Below are 21,737 nucleotides of genomic sequence, written 5' to 3' on the forward strand. Positions count from 1 at the left end.
ACAGACAAATATATATAATATAACCATGAAATTGTAACATAATCCAAAACATTTTAATACTCATTTTATTATGAGTCGTTAAATTATGCGGCTTTTTTCCACATTACTAGAGTTTATTGTTGGCCTTTTTTAATCAATTCCAGCAGTTTATATTTCAAAATGAGCTCTTTCCAAAGTTCGTTTCTATTTCTGTCTTTATTCACAATGCCACTTTTCATCACGGTCTTTGATTGGCTGTCGGATAACCAATCACATAACTTTGCCAGTTTTACAATTACTGATTCATTTATATTTTATATATATATATGATTATGTAAAACAACCACAAAATGGCATTATTAAATGAGACTACAATGGCCATATTATATCGGTTAATTTTTTTATTATTATGATTTCATAATATACTATTTATTATTTCATTTTGAGCACTTTGGGCCTCCATACAATTAAAGCTTCAGTAGGCAGAATATTTTTTGCTTCATTGGGCAAAAATTCCATAATAACCTTTCAGCATATTGTAATTCAAGTGTTCTGAGAGGAAACTAGACTTCTGCACCTCCTCATGGCTCTGTTTTCAGGCTTTAAACAATCTAGCTCGTGACAGGAGACTTTGGCCAATCACAGGTCATTTCGGAGAGAGAGCGTTCCTATTGGCTGTTCATTCAACGGAGGCAGCTGTAAATCACTCGCGAACTCCGATCAAACAGTCAAACTAGGCAGCACTGATCAAATATGAATTCATATTCTGTTACTATAATGGACTATTCCATGGTTGGTTTGCATAATATAGACATTTGTCTCTTCTTTTCATGTCCCTTCATCGTCTCTGCTGTCCAGATCCAGACATCGATGCCTCCTGGTACACAGGCAGAGGGATCAGACCCGTGGGGAGGTTTGGCCGAAAAGTTTCAAGGAGAAATGAGCATCTGGCTTTCATCACAGCCAGAGTTTACAGACCAACAGCGGACAGTGAAAGCTATGTTTGGATTACACAGTAAAATGCTATGGATGATTGATTATCTATTGTGTGACCTCATTTTTCTATTTTGACATCGGTTTTGTTAATTCATGGGGGTTTCATTAAGGATGTGGAGGAGTTTTCGAACATATTGCACAGGTTTTTTTTTTATTTTCTGTAAATGTAAATTAATTTGTTTTCCTAAATATGATAATATCAGTTTTAAGATTGCAATTATTTTCAAGAAGGTAAAAATAATAATTCTTCAGTACTTCATATAATTTCATATCCTCACTTTGTTTGTATTAATAGCTCAACAGTTTAAAACGAATCAATACTTGTCTGTGATCAATCAAGGGCTTTGCACAACATCTGCAAAATCTGAAACAGCAGTACTGAAGGTTTTTATTCACAAGATTTATACACCCATAATGACACCCGAATCAGTTCACTGCATTTTATCTACTCAGTGTGAGGTGGTTCTTTGTTTCTGTGAGGCATCCAAACCAAACCAGGACCAGCGGCCCTTCAGGCGTTACGGGAGCTTGGTTTCAATCAGAACAATAAAGCCTTGTTTCAGTCACAATTATCATCTAAGATCTCAGCAATGTTTTAAATTACTCAGCAGTAAAAAGCTCACATTTGGAGTCATCCTGCGGAGAAATCTGGTGTGTGTGTGTGTGTGGAGAAAATATGAGAGAATATTGTTCAAAGAGTGACTATCTGCAGGGGAGTCTTATAAATCCTGGCGTTATTTATGCATAGGGACGATAATTGTATTATTTATGATTGTGGCATGCATAGTGAGTTTAATCCAAAGCAGCTTCTTTTGCATCACGCACTAGCCAATCATTATGACAGAAAAAAAAATGTGGAGCAAATGTGATTAAAAAAAGTTATTTTTATAAAACTATATCCTGAGAGTAGTGCATGAGACAAGTAATCTGAAAAAAAAAACATGTGCCCCTGTGTCCTCCAGTGTCCTCTTGTGCTCCTAATGGCATCTGTAAGATTTCACAGACTGGGGGAAAACAACCAATCAGAGCCAAGCCGGAGCCTTGCCGTCTCTGAGCAGCTGTCAATCACTCGCGAACTTCAATCAAACGGTCAAACTAGGCAGCGCTGATCAAATATGAATCAATATTCTGTTACTGTGATGCCTATTTCTCGCATAAAATGTTTTCAGAACTATCTAGTAGTGTATTGTTTAGCTTTAAAATGAGAAAGTTTGTGACCCGGCAGCCATCTAGAGATCAGTTGAGGAAATACCAAGCACCGCTCACCAGCCGGACCACAGCCAATAGGAACGCTCAGTAGGAACGCTCACTCTCTGAAATGACCTGTGATTGGCTAAAGTCTCTCATCATGTTTTAAAGCCTGAAAACAGAGCCATGAGGAGGTGCAGAAGTCTAGTTTTCTCTCAGAACACTTGAATTACAATATGCTGAAAGGTTATTATGGAGTTTTTGCCCAATGATGCCAAAAATATTCTGCCTACTGCCACTTTAACCATGACAGAGTCTCTATCGTAAAAAAAGGGAATTTGGAGAACCACATTCAACTGAGCTGCTCAGGGGATCGCCGCTCAGTTTGATCACAGGCAGGAGACACTGAATGAAGGTAATTGGTATCAGTTCAACATCTGGCAGACACTGAGAGACTGAGGGGGGTTGGTCCAAATAAAATGTATTCCGTGGGTACTCTGCACCACAAAGCATATTGCAGGACAAATGCAGTGTTGTGAGGAAAAAATCAAACAGAGAACCATAGATTCAGAATCTACAAGTCTTTTTTTTATTTGAGATGTTTTGATGTACACCAGCTGCCCGTGTGTTACCCAGGGCAGCTTTCAAATGACGAAGACAGAGAAACAAAGACAAGCAGCCAAGCAGCACAATAATTGACAATGACAGATGTTAGGGTCCAACTTTGCAGCAGGATACAAAAGGGGTGAATGTGTCTCCACGACGCAGATCCACATGTGGCGTCTCCTGCCACTCTGACAGACCTCCCTGCTGCACTCCAATGGACTCATACACCCTGTGGGCTGAATCAGAGCTCTGTTACCTAAGACATCACGCTCACAGTTGGAGTACACAGCAACATGCAGACATTTGAGAAGCAGAGAGTACAGTAAGCTGTGAAAGAAAACTGGCACCTCAGACCTAGACTTAGACAATACGTTATAGTTTTTGGTAACTGTTTGTAGATTCTACATAAAGTGCATTTGCTCCTCATGTTTGTATCTACTGCTCTCTAGTGGTAGATACAATAAGTGGTCTTTCTTTGGCCATTGGACCTTTGTACACTCTTTTCAGACTGTGCATAAATCCAGCTTCCTCTAGTTAGATTAGGAGGCCCTAACAGCAACTTTAACCCTCATAGTCTTCTAGTATAAAGCACCTAATTGGTGGGACTTGCTGGTGCAAAGCACAGCCAAACCTGGGAGGCTGAGATCAGACAATAAAAGTCTCAAAATAACTTCTTTATTGCATTTTTGTCGACACCTTCACTTACCTACAGCTAGCAGCAACTTGGAGACCTGATCCCCGGACAGGGCCGATGTCTCTGTAAACAATAAGCCCCTGTCATTGGCCAGACTCCGTCCTTCCTGTATGATGACATAAAGAAACCAGAAATTGCATGTCATAGATTGAAACATACAGTAGATGTGATCCTGCATGTTAGATAAGAATTGATTTGAGATTAAGGAAGGTGATTTTCTGTGTGCGTACCTGCACTGAGACTTGTCGATCCTGTGCCAGATCTCCCTTGTTGCCTACCAGCCATATGACAGTAGATCCTGGGATGTACTGTTTCTCAAGCTCTTTGAGCCACACTTGAGTTCTGATAAATGTTTCCTGTAGTGAAACAAGGATACAATATGACATAAGCACCAGCCAAGATAAGAAAAGTGATAAGTAATTTGCATGGTGTCTGTTCCTTTTACCCTTTTGCTGATATCATAGACCAAGAGTGCAGCGTGGGCTCCTCTGTAGTAAAGTGGGGTGACACTGTGGTATTTTTCCTGCCCTGCCGTGTCCCATATCTCAAAGCGAAGAGTGACGTCATTCAGATGCACCACCCGGGTCAGGTAGGCACCTGAGGGGGGCAAACAGCACAATGACACCAGAGGGCATTAATTTGTTCACTACTGAGTCTTTAGAGATGGTCCTGGCTGGATCAGATTTCCAATTTAGCTAGGGAAAGAATGTTTTTGAGAATCAATAGATCAGAACATTTATGTGTATGAATAAACAAATATAAGAGCGAGTTACATGCCAAACGAAACAATTATACAACTATCAAACTATGATAAGCATTTAAGTTCGTCATTTAGGGAAATAAGTTTACTTGCTAGGGTTAGATGAGAAGATTGATACCACTCTCATGTCTATAAGTTATTTAGAACTATGAAGCTACAGTCATTAGGTGATATGAGGGGGCATGCCATCCCCTTTGTTATCCCTCCTCTCCATCCCCTAGGAGCAGAGGCTGAGGGGTTGTCTAGTTGAATATGTTAGTCTAGTCTGCCTGACCCATTGATCCTTTATCTGACTGAGTTTGTGCAAGTTAGAATCTATGGCCCCGACCATGGCTCTGAAATATCAGTAAGCTAGAATCTATGGCCCAACCACGGCTCTGAAATAGCAGTAAGTTAGAATCTATGGCCCCGACCACGGCTCTGAAATATCAGTAAGTTAGAATCTATGGCCCCGACCACGGCTCTGAAATATCAGTAAGTTCAAATCTATGGCCCTGACCACGGCTCTGAAATATCAGTCTCCACCAGGTGCAGCTGCACTGCGTTCCGACTGCGACCCGGAGCTGATTGCAGCCACTCTATACAAAGCTTGTGATTCCACCAGGCACGCAGTAGCAGACGGATTTGTAATTGTGACTTTTTCTCTGAGTCCCGCCCTTTGTCCCACTTACAGGGACTGATGTTAGCCTAGCTTAGCATAAAGATTGGAAACAAGGGGAAAAGCTAGCCTGGCTCTTTTCAAAGATGAAACATGCACCAATTAAGTTCACTAGTTTCCGTTTTACCCCGATCAGCCATAACATTAGGACAGCATGGGCATGGGTAGCCTGCGACTACGCAGCCCCATACGCAACAAACTGCGATGCACTGTGTGTTCTGACACCTTTCTATCAGAACCAGCATTAACTTTTTCAGCAATTTGAGCTCCAGTAGCTCTTCTATTGGATCGGACAACACGGGCCAGCCTTAGCTCCCCACGTGCATCAATGAGCCTCAGGTCTGACCCTGTCGTTGGTTCACCGGTTTTCCTTCCTTGGACCACTATTGGTAGGTCCTGACCACTGCAGACCGGGAACATCCCACAAGAACTGCAGTTTTGGAGATGCTCTGACCAAGTCGTCTAGCCAGCACTATTTGGCCCTCGTCAAAGTCGCTCACATCCTTACGCTCTCCCATTTTTTCTGCTTCCAACACAAAGTTCAAAGTTCAAAATGTTCACTTGCTGTCTAACATATCCCACCCACTCCCAGGTGCCATTGTAATGAGATAATCAACGTTATTCACTTCACCTGTCAGTGGTCTTAATCTTATGGCTGATCGGTGTATATTGTTCCTTTATTCTGTACCAAAACTGAGGTGTAAAAACATCAAGTTGTGGTTTCTCCAGGAAGTCACTGCTCCCAGCAAAGAAATAGTTCAACACATAACTTCCCATTAGACCACAATCTGTTTTTTTTACACTTTACACATAGATTTTGATAATTTGTAAAACATTTTGAGTTGTTATTAGGCAATGTCTTTCTTCGGATGGAGCCACTCTAGCTTTTTCCACCACTTCCAGTCTTTCTGCTAAGTTAAACTAACCTTATCTTGACTGTAGCTTCATATTTACCTTACAGACATGAGAGTAGTATAGATCTAATCTAACTCTCAGTAAGACAGCGAATAAGCAATTTTTAAACTACTTTTCAGTATTAACAATATTATACATTTCACTCTGATATTGCTATTTGAAGCTCCATGTGTCATGAACTCACAGCCTACAGTAGGTGAGGTATTTTTGAACTCATCCCGGCCAAATCGTAGTGCCAGGCTGGACTTTCCCACACCGGAGCTCCCCAGAAGTACCATCTTAACCCTGAGGTTCCGCACCGGTCTATTCAAAGTGTCACTGTGGAGCCGGGCTCCTCCTGGCACCCGTGGGAGCTTTTCCCCCATAAAAAGTTCACTTAACTCCAAAAGAGTGAGAAAGTACAGGTGGACAAAACAGAAAAAGTCCAAGGAGGTCCTCCAGTCCCGATTCAGTAGTCAGTCTTTTTCCTGTAAAGAGGCAACAGCTACTCCAAACTGTATAGAAGAGTTCATATGTCTTCTTTGTTGTGAGAGTCTGAGGCTGTGCTTCACCTTGTTTCACAGAAAATAAAAGTAAAACCAAAGTCCAGTCTTAACTTGTAAAAGGTCAACAACGCATTTTCACTTCCTTATACCACGACTGAGCCATAAAAGCCTTCCAGGCCAGTCTAAGTTAGAAATCACACACACTCTTGACTAATATTGTGCTCAATAGACCTCACGCATGATGACTACAAGTCAATAATCATTTTTATTGTGAATTACACTTGGAAAGTTTTTAAGATATGCAAACAGAAGGGGGAATTTTGGTCTTTTTGCAAAGATTGCTGTTGCTTGTACTTTCCGTCTACTCAGCTATTTAAGTTACATGTCAGACAAACAAACGCTGTGTTCATTTTCTTTGTTATACACTTATGTATCCATACAGTTCAAACATTTAATAAAGAAAAACGTTATAAAAAAGTTATTTTTACATCATTGTTTGATAGATCACATAGGCATGCTTCTAATATGAATTTCCTAAGTATGTTGTATGGTAAAATAACTATGTAAATCATTAAAATTTAGACAAATGTCCCTTGTATTTGTGTTTGTATATTATAGGCTACACAGAGATTCTGCACAGACTGCAGTGGGCCTGTTTTATTCCAGTGCATCTCATTGCATGACACTAAGTCAACACACGAGGGCGTCCTTGCATCTATTATATCCTATAATAATAAAGTATCACAAGCCTGACAGGTGTCTTTATTAAATCTATCCTTTGAAATTCTTTTGTGAATTATTGACACATTTTATTTAGATTTTCAAACAAAAATCATTGGCATTCGGAAAGGTTATTTGCAGAACTGGCCCAAATAGCACCACAAATATAAAATGCAATTATCATTGAATAATACAAACTATATGATTTTATACCCATGATATGACTGTTTCTCTGTCAATCATAATCAGTACCATATTACAGTTAATCAAATACGTTGGTTTGGAAACCCCTTCCATACTAGAAAATACAGGGGAATGTCCTCAATTACTGTATAGCAAGTGACTCAGCGATGAAACACTTTCAAGGAACCCTTACTCTGCATCCTTCCTCTCACTTTCTAGGAAAAATATGACAGTGTGAGTATAACACCTCTGCAGCTTTTCACTCCTCACAAAGTTGTCAACCTGGACAAACTGTCGTCTATATGGCAATCGTGTAATGATAGAAATGATTGTTTTAAGCACCAGGTGTAATTCAGCCTAAATTAAATTAAAAAGTATAGGTGCTCTATTAAAGCTGCAGTAGATAGAAATGGAGCAAATATTATTTTAAAAAGTATTTTTTATAAAATGGTCACTATATTCTGATAGTAGTGCATGAGACAGGTAATTTGAAAAAAAACATGTGCCTCTATGTCCTCCAGTGTCCTCCGGTGCTCCTAATGTCATTTGCAAGATTTCACAGACTGGAGGAAAACAAGAAGTCAGAGCCGAGCTGGGGCCTTGCCTTCTATGAGCCGGCTGGCAATCACTCGCAATACTCCAATCAAATTGTCAAACTAGGCAGCGCTGATCAAATATGAATCAATATTATGTTACTGTAATGCCTATTTTTCTCCTCAAATGTTTTCAGAAACATCTCGTAATGTGCTGTTTAGCTGAAAAATAAGAAAGTTTGTGACCCGGCAGCCATGTTGAGATCAGTTCAGGAAATACCAAGCACCGCCCACCAGCCGGAGCAAACTTTCTCATTTTACAGCTAAACAGTACACTATAAGAACACTTGAATTACAATATGCTGAAAGGTTATTATAGAATTTTTGTCCAATGATGCCAAAAGAAATCTGGCTATTGCCGCTTTAATTCAATAAAAAGTTGTGTTCCTATATGATTACATGAATAAATAAGATATAAGCCTATAGAAATGTATGGAAAGTGTAAAAATATCACAAAGATTTCTCCACATAGGAGTTCTAAATGGTACAACAGTGACACCACAATATATAAAAAGTAGCCTGTAGTGAAGTTACTATCAATTTATATCTCAGACACATTGTATACTGGACCATTAAGGTACATTAGGAGTATGGGACCTACATTGTGCCCATTCAAACTGAGATATGGTCTATCTCTTTAAGAAACTCCAGACTGTTTTTAGAGTTGGCTGGTCATCATTATAAATAGCAGAGGGGGTGTGAGAGAGTGCCTTGATAGCCCCTGCAGGAGCAGGAGCTGTAGTTCCTGGCTGAAACTCAACCCCTGAACATGTATGGAGTCCCAGTCCAGAGGTTGATGCTGCATTCAGGTGCTCTGCGTAAACTCCGGGCACGGAAATCTCCCACATCAAGTACTTTAAGTGGGGTCTAAGATAAGAGATAAGATAAGATATTCCTTTATTAGTCCCGCAGTGAGGAAATTTGCAGTGTACAGCAGCAAAGGGGATAGTGCAAAAAACAAGATGCATCAGCTAACACATTAAAAAAGAGCTAAACAAAGTGTAACAAAATATGAACCATTTAAATAGAAGGAAGTATAAAAATAGGAGCAGTATATACAGTATTGTTAACAAAATTGCACAAGTGGAAAATTATATTGCACAGTGAGAATGAATGAAGGAAATTCCACCTGAAAATATCAGGTTATTGTCAGTTTTTTGGTGTGTATGTGTCCTTTTGCGGGTGTGATTTTAATCAAGACATAGTGCATACATTCTTTGATTCACTGTAATCCACTGTCGTTTGTTTCCTACTGTAAAGTGAACATCCACGTTTTAAGACTGTAGAAGGAACAAGTAGAAATGAAGAAGTGTTGTTTTGAAGCTTAGGCTTGGAATAAGCCATATCTCGGGTTTCATTTGTGTAAAGGAACACATTTTCTAGACTTCCCTTCTGTACAAATCACCCAAACAAACTGTAGGCCAACACAAACCCTATGTCCTCTGTATTATTAAGTAATTTACTCGCCAAAAGATGTCGAGAATATCCGAGTTATGCAATAAAAGTGATGTAAGGTGAAGTGTAGAAAAAGTGTAATCACAAAGGGACAAAGGAGGACGGTCTGCAGGACAGATAATAATGAACTATACTCATTTTTAACAGTCTCTTCTGCACTATATTCACTTTTTTTTAATAGTCCTGTATCACAGCTGTTACCCTGCACTATATTCAGTTTTAACAGTTTTCTTCATCTCCTTGTATTTTTATATCTGGTATATTTTGTTTTGTACTTTGCACTACTAACTTTTTTACTGCCTTTTTACTAACATGTTTTGCACTATGGAACTGTGATGCTGGAAACTTGAATTTCCCTCAGGATCAATAAAGTTACTATCTATCTATCTATCTATCTATCTATCTATCTATCTAATCAATTAGGCAATTGCTTATTAATATCAGTAGTATTGATAAATGTTATTGTTGTACCATATGAAAATCCTGTTTTATCAGGGAGGTTAATTGCCAAAATGACCAGCATTACTATTGTGCCTCATATATCCGACATCCCGTAAAGGCAGCGTGAGTGAGTACAGGCTTTGAAGTTCGTGATAGGTTTGGGTGTCTGGCTGTGAATCCGTCAGGTGGTGGAGTCATGTTGCTGCTAGATAAACACGAGACAATTTAAAAGCAGTGTAACAGCTACACTTAGCTAGAATTAATGTTTATGTTTTTAAATGTCGGTTGTTTGTTGAATATCAGTAGAATGACGGACAGGTAGGCTGCGGACACGGTTTAAAATGACGGTGAGACACTGAACGGTGACGGTTAACAGCTCTGACAGACAATTGCTAGTAAACGCATCAGAAGTGCACGTGGGGGCAGTTGCTAGTGAAGGGAATTCCGTCTCTTTTTAGTGAGCCAGATCATTTGGCTCAGCTCACCAACAAGAGCCGGCTCTTTCGGCTCCCAAACGGCTCTTCGTTTTACCATTTCTGCCTTTTATAGTTCAGCCAAATTTAGCGCTGTTTTGACCTATGATTAGTATGTGTGCTCATATGTCACTTAAATTATTCAATTTAATTATACTAAACATTATAATTTCCAGAATATCATAATTTGACATGCTGCTTCGTTTCCGACTGTCACTCATCTAGTCTGCTATTCGTGCACCGCACTCCTCTCTCTCTTTCTCTCCTCCTCTTCTTCCTCCCGCTCTGTACCTGTAGACCGTCAGCGCGCCGCACACCCCCGCCCCTCCCTGCTTGATGGTATGATCATTGTCTGTCATCACCTGATTGGTTGCACGGACCCCATTAACACAACATTCAGTCACAGTCATGGTACGTGTCCACAGGCTCTGTGCTTTCCACGCTCCCCATTCATTGTCTATGTAAGCAGCCGCGCAATGCATTCTGGTAGTGTGGCGTCGCGATCCGAGAAACGGAGCGTCACAACGCCCGCTCCTCATTTGCATAGAGTTGAGGTCTAGTCTACTTTATGTAAATCACGGGCGTCCGACGCGACTCGCCACCTCTCGAAACTCCCGAGAATCTTTTAAAATAAACGTTGTCGATCCAAAATAAAGGCAGATTTAGCAACTGCACGGCTTATTCCTCGCCTCAAATGTTTCAGAAACACATTTCTGTGAACTATTTCCGTATAATAAGAGAAGAAAGTATCCAAACGAGCCTCCATGCACTTTCTGGTTTGAAAGCTGGGAGCAGCAGCCCACGGCGGGAAAGCGTTCGTCCAATCAGTTTGGGACAGCCATGTGTCTAGGACAGCCCACCAAGCGTCCAATGTTGGGGAGCGCCGCGTCCCCTCGTGATAAAAAACGCCCCTGTGGACACGTACCATTAGTGTATGGAGTACCCGTGGCGTGGAGAAGATCATCATATCATTCTGCCTTGAATTAATTAAAGAAAGAGCCGGCTCTTATCGTTCACATAAAAGAGTCGGCTCTTTGAACCGGCTCGTTCGCGTCCAACACATCACTACCAGTTGCTGCCCGTCACAGTTTGAACCAGACTTCGTCTCGAGTCTGTGCGTCGTTACAGCAACACAGGAAGAAGAGTTAACAACGGATGTATGACAATGACCCACGCTGTGAACACGACCAGCCACGCTGTGTTTCATCTCTCCGCCTTTAATTAGAGATATTTTAGCGACACATGAGACCCTCTAACGTTATAGCTAGTTATACTGCTCTGGTCTGGATTACTCGGTGCTTCTTTTGGACCACAAGTTTGTGACTTGAGTGGATAAAGTAGCCCTTTGAGAGAGAACATGGGGACTCAGGGAACAGGACGGAAGAGATCCACCAAGAAGGAGAGGTCGACGGCAGAGGACGATGCCCTCAATCTCATAGCCAGAGAGGTGAGTGGAGGAATTCAGTCTAACGTTGAATTAATCCTTCCAGTCAGGTCTCAAATGAGGGACAAAACAGTCCATGGGCATGACCCCAAAACCCACACAGACTACTGACAGATGTGTTTCTGTTGTTGTATTCTTTGTTGTTAGAGAGGCTGACAGTTGCTGATATTCTGTGACCCCAGCAACTTTCATGTTCAAAATCATATCCAGAATTTCACTTCTACAGCACTCAACACAAAATAGCCTACCTCTGTCTGTACCCATTTAAACTCTAAATCTCATCACTGTCTGTAATTACCCATGCTTTTGGAGACTTCATAATGCAACAGATTACAAGATGCCATCATTGCTGTCTCTTTAAACAAGTGTGTTTATTTAGTTTTCAATATAACTCCTCCAGTAATTCAACAAACAAACAATTGTACAAACAAACAAGTAAAGGAGTAAGGTGCACTTAAAGAACATTCACATCAAGGCGCTATACCTAATTATACTATGTTTTGACAGAGCAAAACAGTCCATGGACATGACCCCAAAACCTACATAGACTACTGACAGATGTGTTTCTGTTGTTGTATTTTTGTTGTTAGAGAGGCTGACAGTTGCTGATATTCAATGACCCCAGCAGGTTTTTCTGATGGTTGGTGTGTGTGTAGATTTAAGGTGCTTCAGGTGACCCAAACCTCATTATTCATAGAATCATCACTCTTTATTCTGATACCTCTGAATGGAGATACAAAGAGAAAGCATAATCAAGCAGGTAAACAGAAATATCTGTGCTTCACATATTTTGCAAAACTATAAAAACTATAAAAAGCTGCAGACTATAGTTGCACATACAGTGTACAGTATTGATTAATCATATACTAATGCAAGAGCTGGAGTGTTATCCATGCCTACTGTATACACTCTGATGCTTTCATGTCCAAAATCATATCCAGAATATTATTTTTACAGCACTCCGTCTCCTGACGTCCACTGACTAAATAGCCTCCAACTGTCTGTACCCATTTAAATTCTACATTTCATCACTATCTGTAATTACCCATGCTTTTGGAGATTTCATAATGCAACAGATTACATTGCCATCCATTGCTGTCTGTGTGCCCTAAACGTTTTTAAACAAGTGTGTTTATTTAGTTTTCAATATAACTCCTCCAGTAATTCAATAAACAAACAAAACAAACAATTAAACTAGTAAGGTGCACTTAAAGATCAATCACATCAAGGCGCTACCTAATTAGACTATGTTTTGACAGTGCAATACATACATCACTAAGTACAAAAGAGATAAAAATGACCTATGCAAACATAAGTCAATCAATAAAGCAAAAACATTGCACATAAATTATATCAGCAAAAATTCAAGGCAAAACGGGCTTCTGCAGATTCCCCCCCCCCCCCTAGAAACTACATGAAAGATCTCCATATTTTGTAGTTCACTGTTTTCTTTTGCCCCTAAACTTTTAAATTGATATCCTGCTTTTCCTTTGTCAATACAGTATGAAAGTTAACATGTAGAGACTTGATGCCTGCTTGATTACAGTAGGTGAAATTGGGTATTGTTGACTGGTAACATAGTTGCAAGTAGGGTGTGTTTTTAAAACTCTTCTTTGGTTGGTCCTGAGAGTTTGCATGTAGAAAAGCATTTAATTCACAAGCTGAAGAAGAGAGGTTTTCCTGTGCACCAAGTACTCGTCCATGGGACAATGACATAACTTACACAAATGGAAAAAGATTGCTGTCAGCCAACCATATGCTGAAATAAACAAAAACAATATAAATCCAATTTACAGGAACATAACAAGCAATTAAATTGATAAATTATAATGGTGCAAAGAAATAACATTTAAAGCAGCAGTAGGTAGAATCAGAGCAAATATGATTAAACGGTCACTATATCCTAACAGTAGTACATGAGACAGGTCATTTGATAAAACTCATGTTCCTCTGTGTCCTCCGGTGCTCCTAATGGCATTTGCAAGACTTCACAGATCGGAGGAAAGCAACCAATCAGAGCCGAGCTGGAGCCTTGCCATCTCTGAGCAGCTGTCAATCACTCGCAAACTCTGATCAAACTGTCAAACTAGACAGCGCTGATCAAATATGAATCAATATTTTGTTACTGTAATGCCTATTTCTCACGTAAAATATTTTTTAGAAACCTCTTGTAGTATACTGTTTAGCTGTAAAATGAGAAGGTTTGTGAGCCGGCCGCCATGTTGAGATATAAAGGAAATATCAAGCACCGCCCACCAGCCGGAGTAAACTTTATAATTTTACAGCTAAACAGTACACTGCAAGATGTTTCTGAAAACATTTGAGGCGAAAAATAGTCATTACAGTAACAGAATATTGATTAAATTTGATCAGTGCTGCCTAGTTTGACCGTTTGATCGGAGTTTGTGAGTGATTGACAGCTGCCTCCATTGAATGAACAGCCAATAGGAACGTTCTCTCTCTCTCTGAAATGACCTGTGATTGGCTAAAGTCTCCCGTCATGGGCTAGATATTTTAAAGCCTGAAAACAGAGCCATGAGGAGGTCCAGAAGTGTAGTTTTCTCTCAGAACACTTGAATTACAATATGCTGAAAGGTTATTATGGAATTTTTGCCCAATGATGCCAAAAACATTCTGCCTACTGCAGGTTTAACTGCAGGTTTTAATAGCTGCAGGGATGTTTATCTTCTCAGTGTGATGACGCAACCGGATGATATATTGTAATTATGCACTTAGACAATAAATTCTGGTCATGATATGGTTATACTACATAGAATACAGTGCTGTGGCTGCTCTCATTTTTTTTGGACCAGCAGCTGATTAAATATGTTTACTGTACTGTAAGGAATAAGCCTTTCATGTGCTAACCTGCAGGAATTGTTGGGCTACCCCTCAATAATGCGAGACTGAAGTTGGCAGCAGTTACAGTTGTTTCTAACGGGTGCTGAAGTCATGTTGTGACAGGTTATCACTGTTTCAAGGTTTCTAATCTCTTTGTTGTGATGCGTCCAGTGTAGGATAAATTAATGTTTTGTGGTAGGAATAATGCCTAGTGTGTCATCAAGACTTAAGTCAGCCTATTTGAAGTGTGATACCCTGCGCTCCTCTTCTGTCTACACTTGTGCCCTTGAGGTGTGAAACGCAGACGGATAATCAATATTTGGGTTTAAATATCACAGCTAAATGCCAACCATCTACAGTAACAAAGCAAAGCCTGACAGTTAGTTATAAGTCAGCATTGTGCTTCTATCTTTTAGGGGTGGGGAAAAAAATCCATTCACCTATGTGTCGCGATCGATTTTTTTTAATGCCAGAATCAATATATTTGCTTCATTTGAGTCTATGTGGAGGTAGAAGGAAGTTAACGCTTTTATTGTTGTAGTCTGAGTAACGTGATGTCATATCTGTTCCGTATCCTTCAACCAAAACAAAATGCAGCCGACCACCACGAGCCAAAATTACAAAGCAGAAAACGACGGAGGGTCAGCGTGGATACGACCTGCACCCTCACATGTTAAATCCAAAGTTGTAAACACTACACGTACAGTAAAGTATGGAAACACTTTGGGTTTCACACATTGACAGGAAAAGCAGAGCTAGATATCACGGCTAGAGCTGCATGCTAACTCTGTCACGGACAGGAAGTGTTAGCTTATTGCGGTAACGTGCGGTCAAGCCGGCCGTCACTCTCATCTCCGTGGTCAAATGGGCCGACGCTACAACTGTAGAGCACCCTTATACTGACATTTATGTTAAATGCATTCAAACGGCCCCAATGGAGCTGACCATGGATGTATAAAGAGAACGGAGCTAACGGGAGAGCTAGCGACAGACTTGGTGAAGTTAACGGAAGTATGACTACGTCCAGTTTTCGAAATAAGATGTTAACAAAAGGAACTGTATATACAAAATACATATATGGAAATAAGATTGATGGATTATATTCACCAGTAGTTTAAAACATGACATGTCCCTTATAAATTAAAAAGAAAATATCACTAAATTGTAAGGGAAATGTCTTAATAAATAATTCCTGGCAATGACTGATAGATTTGACTTCAGGACATCTCAGACTACATACATGCTGAAAATGAAACATTTTTATTGTATTAATTTAGATATTTTCCGAAGTAAAAGTTTCTAGAAGTGTATAATTCAACTTTTTTCTTTGGTCTAGTGTTAACAAAGTTAACAAAAATCGCAATACTTGTAGAATCGCAATACTTACAAATCGCAATACATATCGAATCCGCACCCAAGTATCGTGATAGTATTGAATCGGGAGATAGGTGTTTCATCCAAGCCCTACTATCTTTGAGGATGTTATCATTTATATTTGTTTAATACTGCGCAATGAACATAAGGCATCCCATTTCTTTCCTGCGTAATGCATTTATAAATTAATCAACATGGATCCTGCTGCTTGTTATCCAGCAGAATTGGGAGTTATTCTTACAGTGAGGTGGTGAGCATTAAAATGAACTCGGAACTCCGGCATCATAGCCATCGCCCTGATTCAGGGAAGCTTTGACAAGCTCTCTTCAGTTGGGAGGAAGTTGAGTCTGTGCTAACCCAACCCGGATGTTTCAGCAAATTTGCATGTCACTCTTAACTGGCACGCACTCTGTTGTCATCATTTTGTTAGGCTGTGGTAACAGAGCCAAAGCCTACCAAAGTGTGGCTGTTTGAATGTTATCTTCTCTTAACTACTTAGCTGACTGTTTACACTCCAGTAGTGTATCTGAGGCTGCACATTCCTGTAGTCGTTTCTTGTTGTAGTCTATTCACAGTGGCAGACCCGGCTGAGGTTTGAGTAGATGAGGAGTTTGACAGAGCTCATGCACAGTTAGTTATTCAGCAGACGCACAATATCCAAACAGGAGATTCTCTTTGATGAATGAATCCTCGTCAGTTTCTTGTGGTAGTGAGTCACAGCTCCAACAATAAAACAAGTCAGTGTAGCCAGTGTTGTGTCACATCTGTGTATAGCAAAGAGAAAGTCTGTGCCTTTAAGTAGCAGCAGGGTCAAGTCCCTCACTGGCAGTCCTCTGACAGGACGGTATGTCAGCACTGATGAGTTGGCCCGTTCCGCAAAAGAGTTTTAAAAATAGACCCTCCTGAAAGATCAGCTGTTGCTGCACCCCAGTTTTAGATCGGGACTGTGGGTGGGGGATGGGGATGGAGGAGGAGGGATCGGGCTCACCAACTGGCCGTCAAGTTGCTGTATGGAGTTGTTTGGCACTGTTGCAGAAGGTTTGTCTGTATAGAGCAGAAGGTTGGAGATGCGGGTAGTTTAAACTTGTGATTCTCAAAGTGGGGTCCGGTGACCCTCAGGGGTCCGTGTTACTCTGTCAGGGGGTCCACGAAATAATTTGCTACAAATGATAAAATTGTGCTGTATCATTAAGAAGTGTACATCTACAGATGGGGACCATTTGTGCCAATAAAACAAGCGTATTGTCCATTACTCCAACCAACATTAGAAACTCTGATATGATTGTGACACACAGCAAATAGTTCATTACTTTAAAGTTGAAGAACTAACTGAAAGTCAGCTTTAGACCAGTAAATTTAAACGTCTGCATTTATTAGGACTATGTCTTGCTACTGTTAAAGCTTTTAAGATCAGTTACTTGAAATGTGGGCTATAAATACTGTTAAGTTGAGTCCAAATGCAGTTTGAATAAAATTACTCTCTGTTTAAAAGTATATAAGTGGTATTAACATGATTTAGATTGAAAATGTGTTTCTGTTTATCGCTATGAAGCAGATCTGAAGTATTTAGGTTGAAAAGTTTTAGAATACAAATGGCTCCAATGGCATATAAGAGTACAACTGGTAGAAAGCATTATGTTGAATTGTTACAATTAAGAGGGGGTCCTTGGAAAATGTTCTCCCCTTTAAGGGGTCCCGGGCCCCAAAAAGTTTGACAACTCTTGGGTTAAGCTGTTGTTTCAGGTTGTGGAAGTGGTCCATCAGTGTCATGTTGCTCTACTGTTCCCTACTCCCCTTAGTGTCACAGGGTTTAGAGAAACTGTCAATACTGTAAAGCTGACTTAGCGTGGACCAAATGGGAGAAGACCACACAGCAGGAAAGAATGTCAGCACAGAACGCCACAGTGTTAGTAACTCTGTATTTTAGGGAGTTTGTTCCTACCCATGTCAAGCAGATGTAATCATTAATTTGTAGCATTAAGTTAGCATACTGTAGCTGAGCTTCACTACTGTACAATGGTTCGTAATGTGAAAATGTTGGACATGGCTCTGACTGTATTTAAATCAATGAATCATTAAAGAATATTCATGAATATTTGTCTCACATCGATCTTTTCTCAAGCCTAACTAAGTAGTTTGTTGCTTAAGCCTAACCAAGTCAATCTTTTCTAAACTTAACTAAGTAGTTTTATTTTGAAAAGACTGAAGTGGAAATTGACACATGCGACGTGTGTTGCTGGACATTCGTAGGTTGAAAGTCATGCTGAGCATCACAAAGAAAAGGGAAATTATATTATTATCAATAATAAGCAAGATAATAGCTCTTTGTGTGTAGTTGGCATGCTTTTCTCATTGTTTGTTTGGTTGTCTTTTGGTATGAGGAAAAATATCTGTTCATGCTGTACCCAGTCAGCTGTGGTATTCACCCTGATGAGCAGGCCAACTGGTGATTTACCAACCAGTTCATCACAAAGCTCTGAGGACAAGACGGCAATTTGGTAAAACGGATTAATCAAATCCCCCACATGCTATCTTGCCGTTGGGGATTCCAGTTTGTTTATTGTTCGGGACAACAATGTTTGATATATTTCTGTATATCAGTCCATCACAGCTACATTTGTGCAGTTTTAAAGCCACCAATGTTCTACACATAATTCTAACATAACGTACTGTTGTATCTAAGAGAAGCGTGTCTAGTCTGCAAATTATATTTGCAGGAGGACAGACTAGAAATAATTGTTGCTAGGTGCAGTGGCAAGCTGATATTGACTCAAAGAAGAAGAGATTAGTGGCAAAAAGATAAATTCCCACTTAGAAATAGCAAAAATGAAGAAATACAAACCATATACAAGTACCAAAACTCCTTAATAATTAGATAATGATTTTAAAGCGAGGGCAGGCAGAATGTTTTTGGCATCATTGGGAAAAAAAATCCATAATAACTTTTCAGCATATTGTAATTCAAGTGTTCTGAGAGAAAACTAGACTTCTGCACCACCTCATGGCTCTGTTTTCAGGTTTTAAAAAAATCTAGCCCGCGACGGGAGACTTTGGCCAATCACAGGTCATTTCAGAGAGAGAGCGTTCCTATTGGCTGTGCTCCGTCTGGTGAGCGGTGCTTGGTATTTCCTCAACTGATCTCCAGATGGCTGCCAGGTCACATATTTTATCAGCGCAGCCTCGTTTGACCATTTGATCAGAGTTTGCGAGTGATTGACAGCTGCCTAGAGACGGCAAGGCTCCAGCTCGGCTCTGATTGGTTGTTTTCCTCCGGTCTGTGAAATCTTGCAGATGCCATAAGGAGCACCGGAGGACACAGAGGCACATTTGCTCCAATTCTACCAGCTGCTGCTATTAGGGCTCTGTTTATAGGCCTTTTTGTCTCCTAGAGAGCTATTGGTAGGCTTTTAACCATCACCATTTGTAGTTAGATGTGGTTACCTTTAAGGAAATTATACCACAGTGTACCAGCATTTTTCCTTCAGTTTGATGTCAGATAATGATTATCACAGTTATGATAACAGGGCCTGGAATTTGGCCTTGAGCAAACTCGAAGTTTCTGGTAAAGATTCAGTCCCAGTTTGAATGGCACCCAAAGATCACACTCGACTTCATGAGTCATAGTGTAAATCTGAGTTTATTCGTGAGCACATGCTTGGCTTGTGAATGCTGTTAAATTTAACTTTGACAACACCCTTGATAAATATTGACCAGTAGTTTGGAAGTTAATGTTCCTAAATGTCTCCCATGTGTTGGGAAGTCAAAATAAGTGTTGATGTCTTTCTGAAAAATAGTAGATTACAGTCAAGGTTATTTACTATTCACACACGCTCCTCTTCACATAGAAAAACACTCCCTTATTATTTCTTTGAATGCTGCCAATAGGGCTACGTTCACACTGCAGGCAAAAGTGGCCCAAATCTGATTATTATTATTTTTTTAATTTTATGTTTTGCAATGCGACCTCAGTCTGAACCGTCATATCGGAATTCATTTGACTTTTACGTCACTCTAGATCGACATTAGTCACAATTCTGCACTGTGAAGCCATTCACATCACGATCCCACCACTCCTGACTCCGACCCCTGCATCCACACACACCTCCGTACAGAAGTAGCAGCCTTTGCTCCACAAAAAGCCATAATTAAAAATGTGTCTCTCTCTATCCTCATCCTCGTCCACATTATCATCTGCTCATAAATTCGCTGTCTTCCACTGCACATTAACGTATAAATGAAACCATATAACGCTAACTTCAGTGCCTCCCTGTTTACTTCCATACGACAGCATGCGTGCAACGTCTTTGTTATTGTCTTTTCGCATGCAGGTCAGATCATAACCGAAACCAGTTCACACTGGAATCTGATCTGAGCAATTAATCAGAATTGAGCACTAAGGCTTGCAGTGTGAACAAGACCTATATCACTGTATCACAAATTCATCTCTTAAACCCGACCTGGCCCCCATGTTGGTCATTAACTCAACAGCATGGTTCAAAACTAGGGCTGTCAATCAATTTAATATATTTAAGTTAATCACGATTAATCGCAAATTAATCACACATTTTTATCTGTTCAAAATGTACTTTAAAGGGAGATTTGTCAAGTATTTAAAACTCTTATCAACATGGGAGTGGGCAAATATGCTTGCTTTATGCAAATGTATGTATATATTTATTATTGGAAATCAGTTAACAACACAGAACATTGACAAATATTGTCCAGAAACCCTCACAGGTACTGCATTTAGCATGAAAAATATGCTCAAATCACAACATGGCAAACTCATGCCCAACAGGCAACAACAGCTGTCAGTGTGTCAGTGTGCTGACTTGACTATGACTTGCCCCAAACTGCATGTGATTATCATAAAGTGGGCATGTCTGTAAAGGGGAGACTTGTGGGTACCCATAGAACCCATTTTCATTCACATATATTGAGGTCAGAAGTCAAGGGACCCCTTTGAAAATGGCCATGTCAGTTTATCCTCACCAAAATTTAGCGTAAGTTTGGAGCGTTATTTAGCCTCCTTCGCGACAAGCTTGTATGACATAGTTGGTACCATGTATGATATTAAGAGCATTAATATAGCAGCAGACTATTATTGTCTATGTAAAGATATAGAGGAGTAATGTCTACCTGAGCAGAGAATGAAGTCACTCTCCACTCTCTAGAATTTGGTGTACTTAAATACTGGTCTGTTTGAATGTCACTCCCACAAAATCAGCTGAACTACAGGATTACTGATGTGTTTAGCCGCAGTCATTCGTAACAAACTCTTCAGGTGTCTGTTGATAGTCTGTTGATAGTCTGTTTTGTCTGCGTGAGATTGAGGAGTCAGTCTAAACTGGGGATTAAGTCACCAGGTTGGTGCTGAGTGGTTGTCAGAAGCTCAGTGAAGCGTTAAAGAGAATTGAGTATTTAGAGTGGATTAGTCTGGGGCTTGAGGGCGAGGAAGGGGAAGCCCACCACACAATCCCCTTTTTATACTTACAGTCATCTAGAGAACAAGCCAGGAAGCACCAGTCCATCATGCAGCCACAGCCATCTTCAGTGCTAGAGACAACATATATTTACACAATGACAGCCAACAGTAAAAATCCACAGTGAAGTTTTGTAACCGTATCCCTGTCCAATCTAAGCACTCAGTGTCATTAAGATGTTTAAATGTGCTTCACTTCTAAACAAGGCAGTTTCCTGCTCTGAATCAAACCGCTGTGCCACCCTGAATACGTCTGGAGCAGATTGACATTTTCCAGTGAACACCCATTATGCCATGAAGTACTTAAACAAACATTAATGGGCCAAACAATTACTTGTGTATTTCCCGATAGGTGTATATACACAAAGCACTGGCTTCAGTTCAGCTTAGCTACTCTAACTCATGTCTCCTTTAAAGGAAGTGGAGGCTCTGCGTGTGTTGGCTTCCTCT

General features: G+C 40.2%; 2 protein-coding genes across 22 annotated transcripts in view; one reads left to right on the forward strand and one right to left on the reverse strand.

Moving 5' to 3' along the window:
* Positions 1–2,742: 2,742 nt before the first annotated feature.
* On the reverse strand, positions 2,743–6,416 carry LOC119500505 (ras-related protein Rab-17-like). Its single transcript, XM_037790254.1, has 5 exons — positions 5,981–6,416; positions 3,909–4,060; positions 3,694–3,819; positions 3,476–3,569; positions 2,743–3,005 (listed from the first exon to the last, which is right to left on the reverse strand). The coding sequence occupies exons 1-5, from the start codon at positions 6,159–6,161 to the stop codon at positions 2,875–2,877; spliced, it is 684 nt and encodes a 227-aa protein (XP_037646182.1). The 5' UTR covers positions 6,162–6,416; the 3' UTR covers positions 2,743–2,874.
* A 4,597-nt stretch (positions 6,417–11,013) lies between these two features.
* Positions 11,014–21,737, forward strand: part of lrrfip1a (leucine rich repeat (in FLII) interacting protein 1a) — a 57,202-nt gene continuing 46,478 nt past the window's right edge. For 5 of the 21 annotated variants that reach the window (XM_037788916.1, XM_037788925.1, XM_037788926.1 and 2 more), the window contains exon 1: positions 11,025–11,593. In XM_037788916.1, the coding sequence (XP_037644844.1) occupies positions 11,504–11,593 (90 nt within the window). In that variant the 5' untranslated portion in view covers positions 11,025–11,503. Of the gene's footprint in view, positions 11,594–21,737 lie in introns of all 21 variants that reach the window. The other 16 variants (XM_037788915.1, XM_037788920.1, XM_037788923.1 and 13 more) reach the window with 10 other exon arrangements.

This window comes from Sebastes umbrosus, chromosome 13, assembly GCF_015220745.1.
Source record: "Sebastes umbrosus isolate fSebUmb1 chromosome 13, fSebUmb1.pri, whole genome shotgun sequence".
Lineage (NCBI taxonomy): Eukaryota > Metazoa > Chordata > Actinopteri > Perciformes > Sebastidae > Sebastes > Sebastes umbrosus.

Bases quoted from the DNA above. Each gene is read 5' to 3' on its own strand.
- LOC119500505 (XM_037790254.1), bottom strand. From the start codon at position 6,161: ATGGGGGAAAAGCTCCCACGGGTGCCAGGAGGAGCCCGGCTCCACAGT. The intron at 3,820-3,908 runs GTAAAAGGAACA...GTTTCACTACAG, and splicing joins TCTATGATATCAGCAAAAGG to GAAACATTTATCAGAACTCA. The intron at 3,570-3,693 runs GTACGCACACAG...GTCATCATACAG, and splicing joins ATCGACAAGTCTCAGTGCAG to GAAGGACGGAGTCTGGCCAA.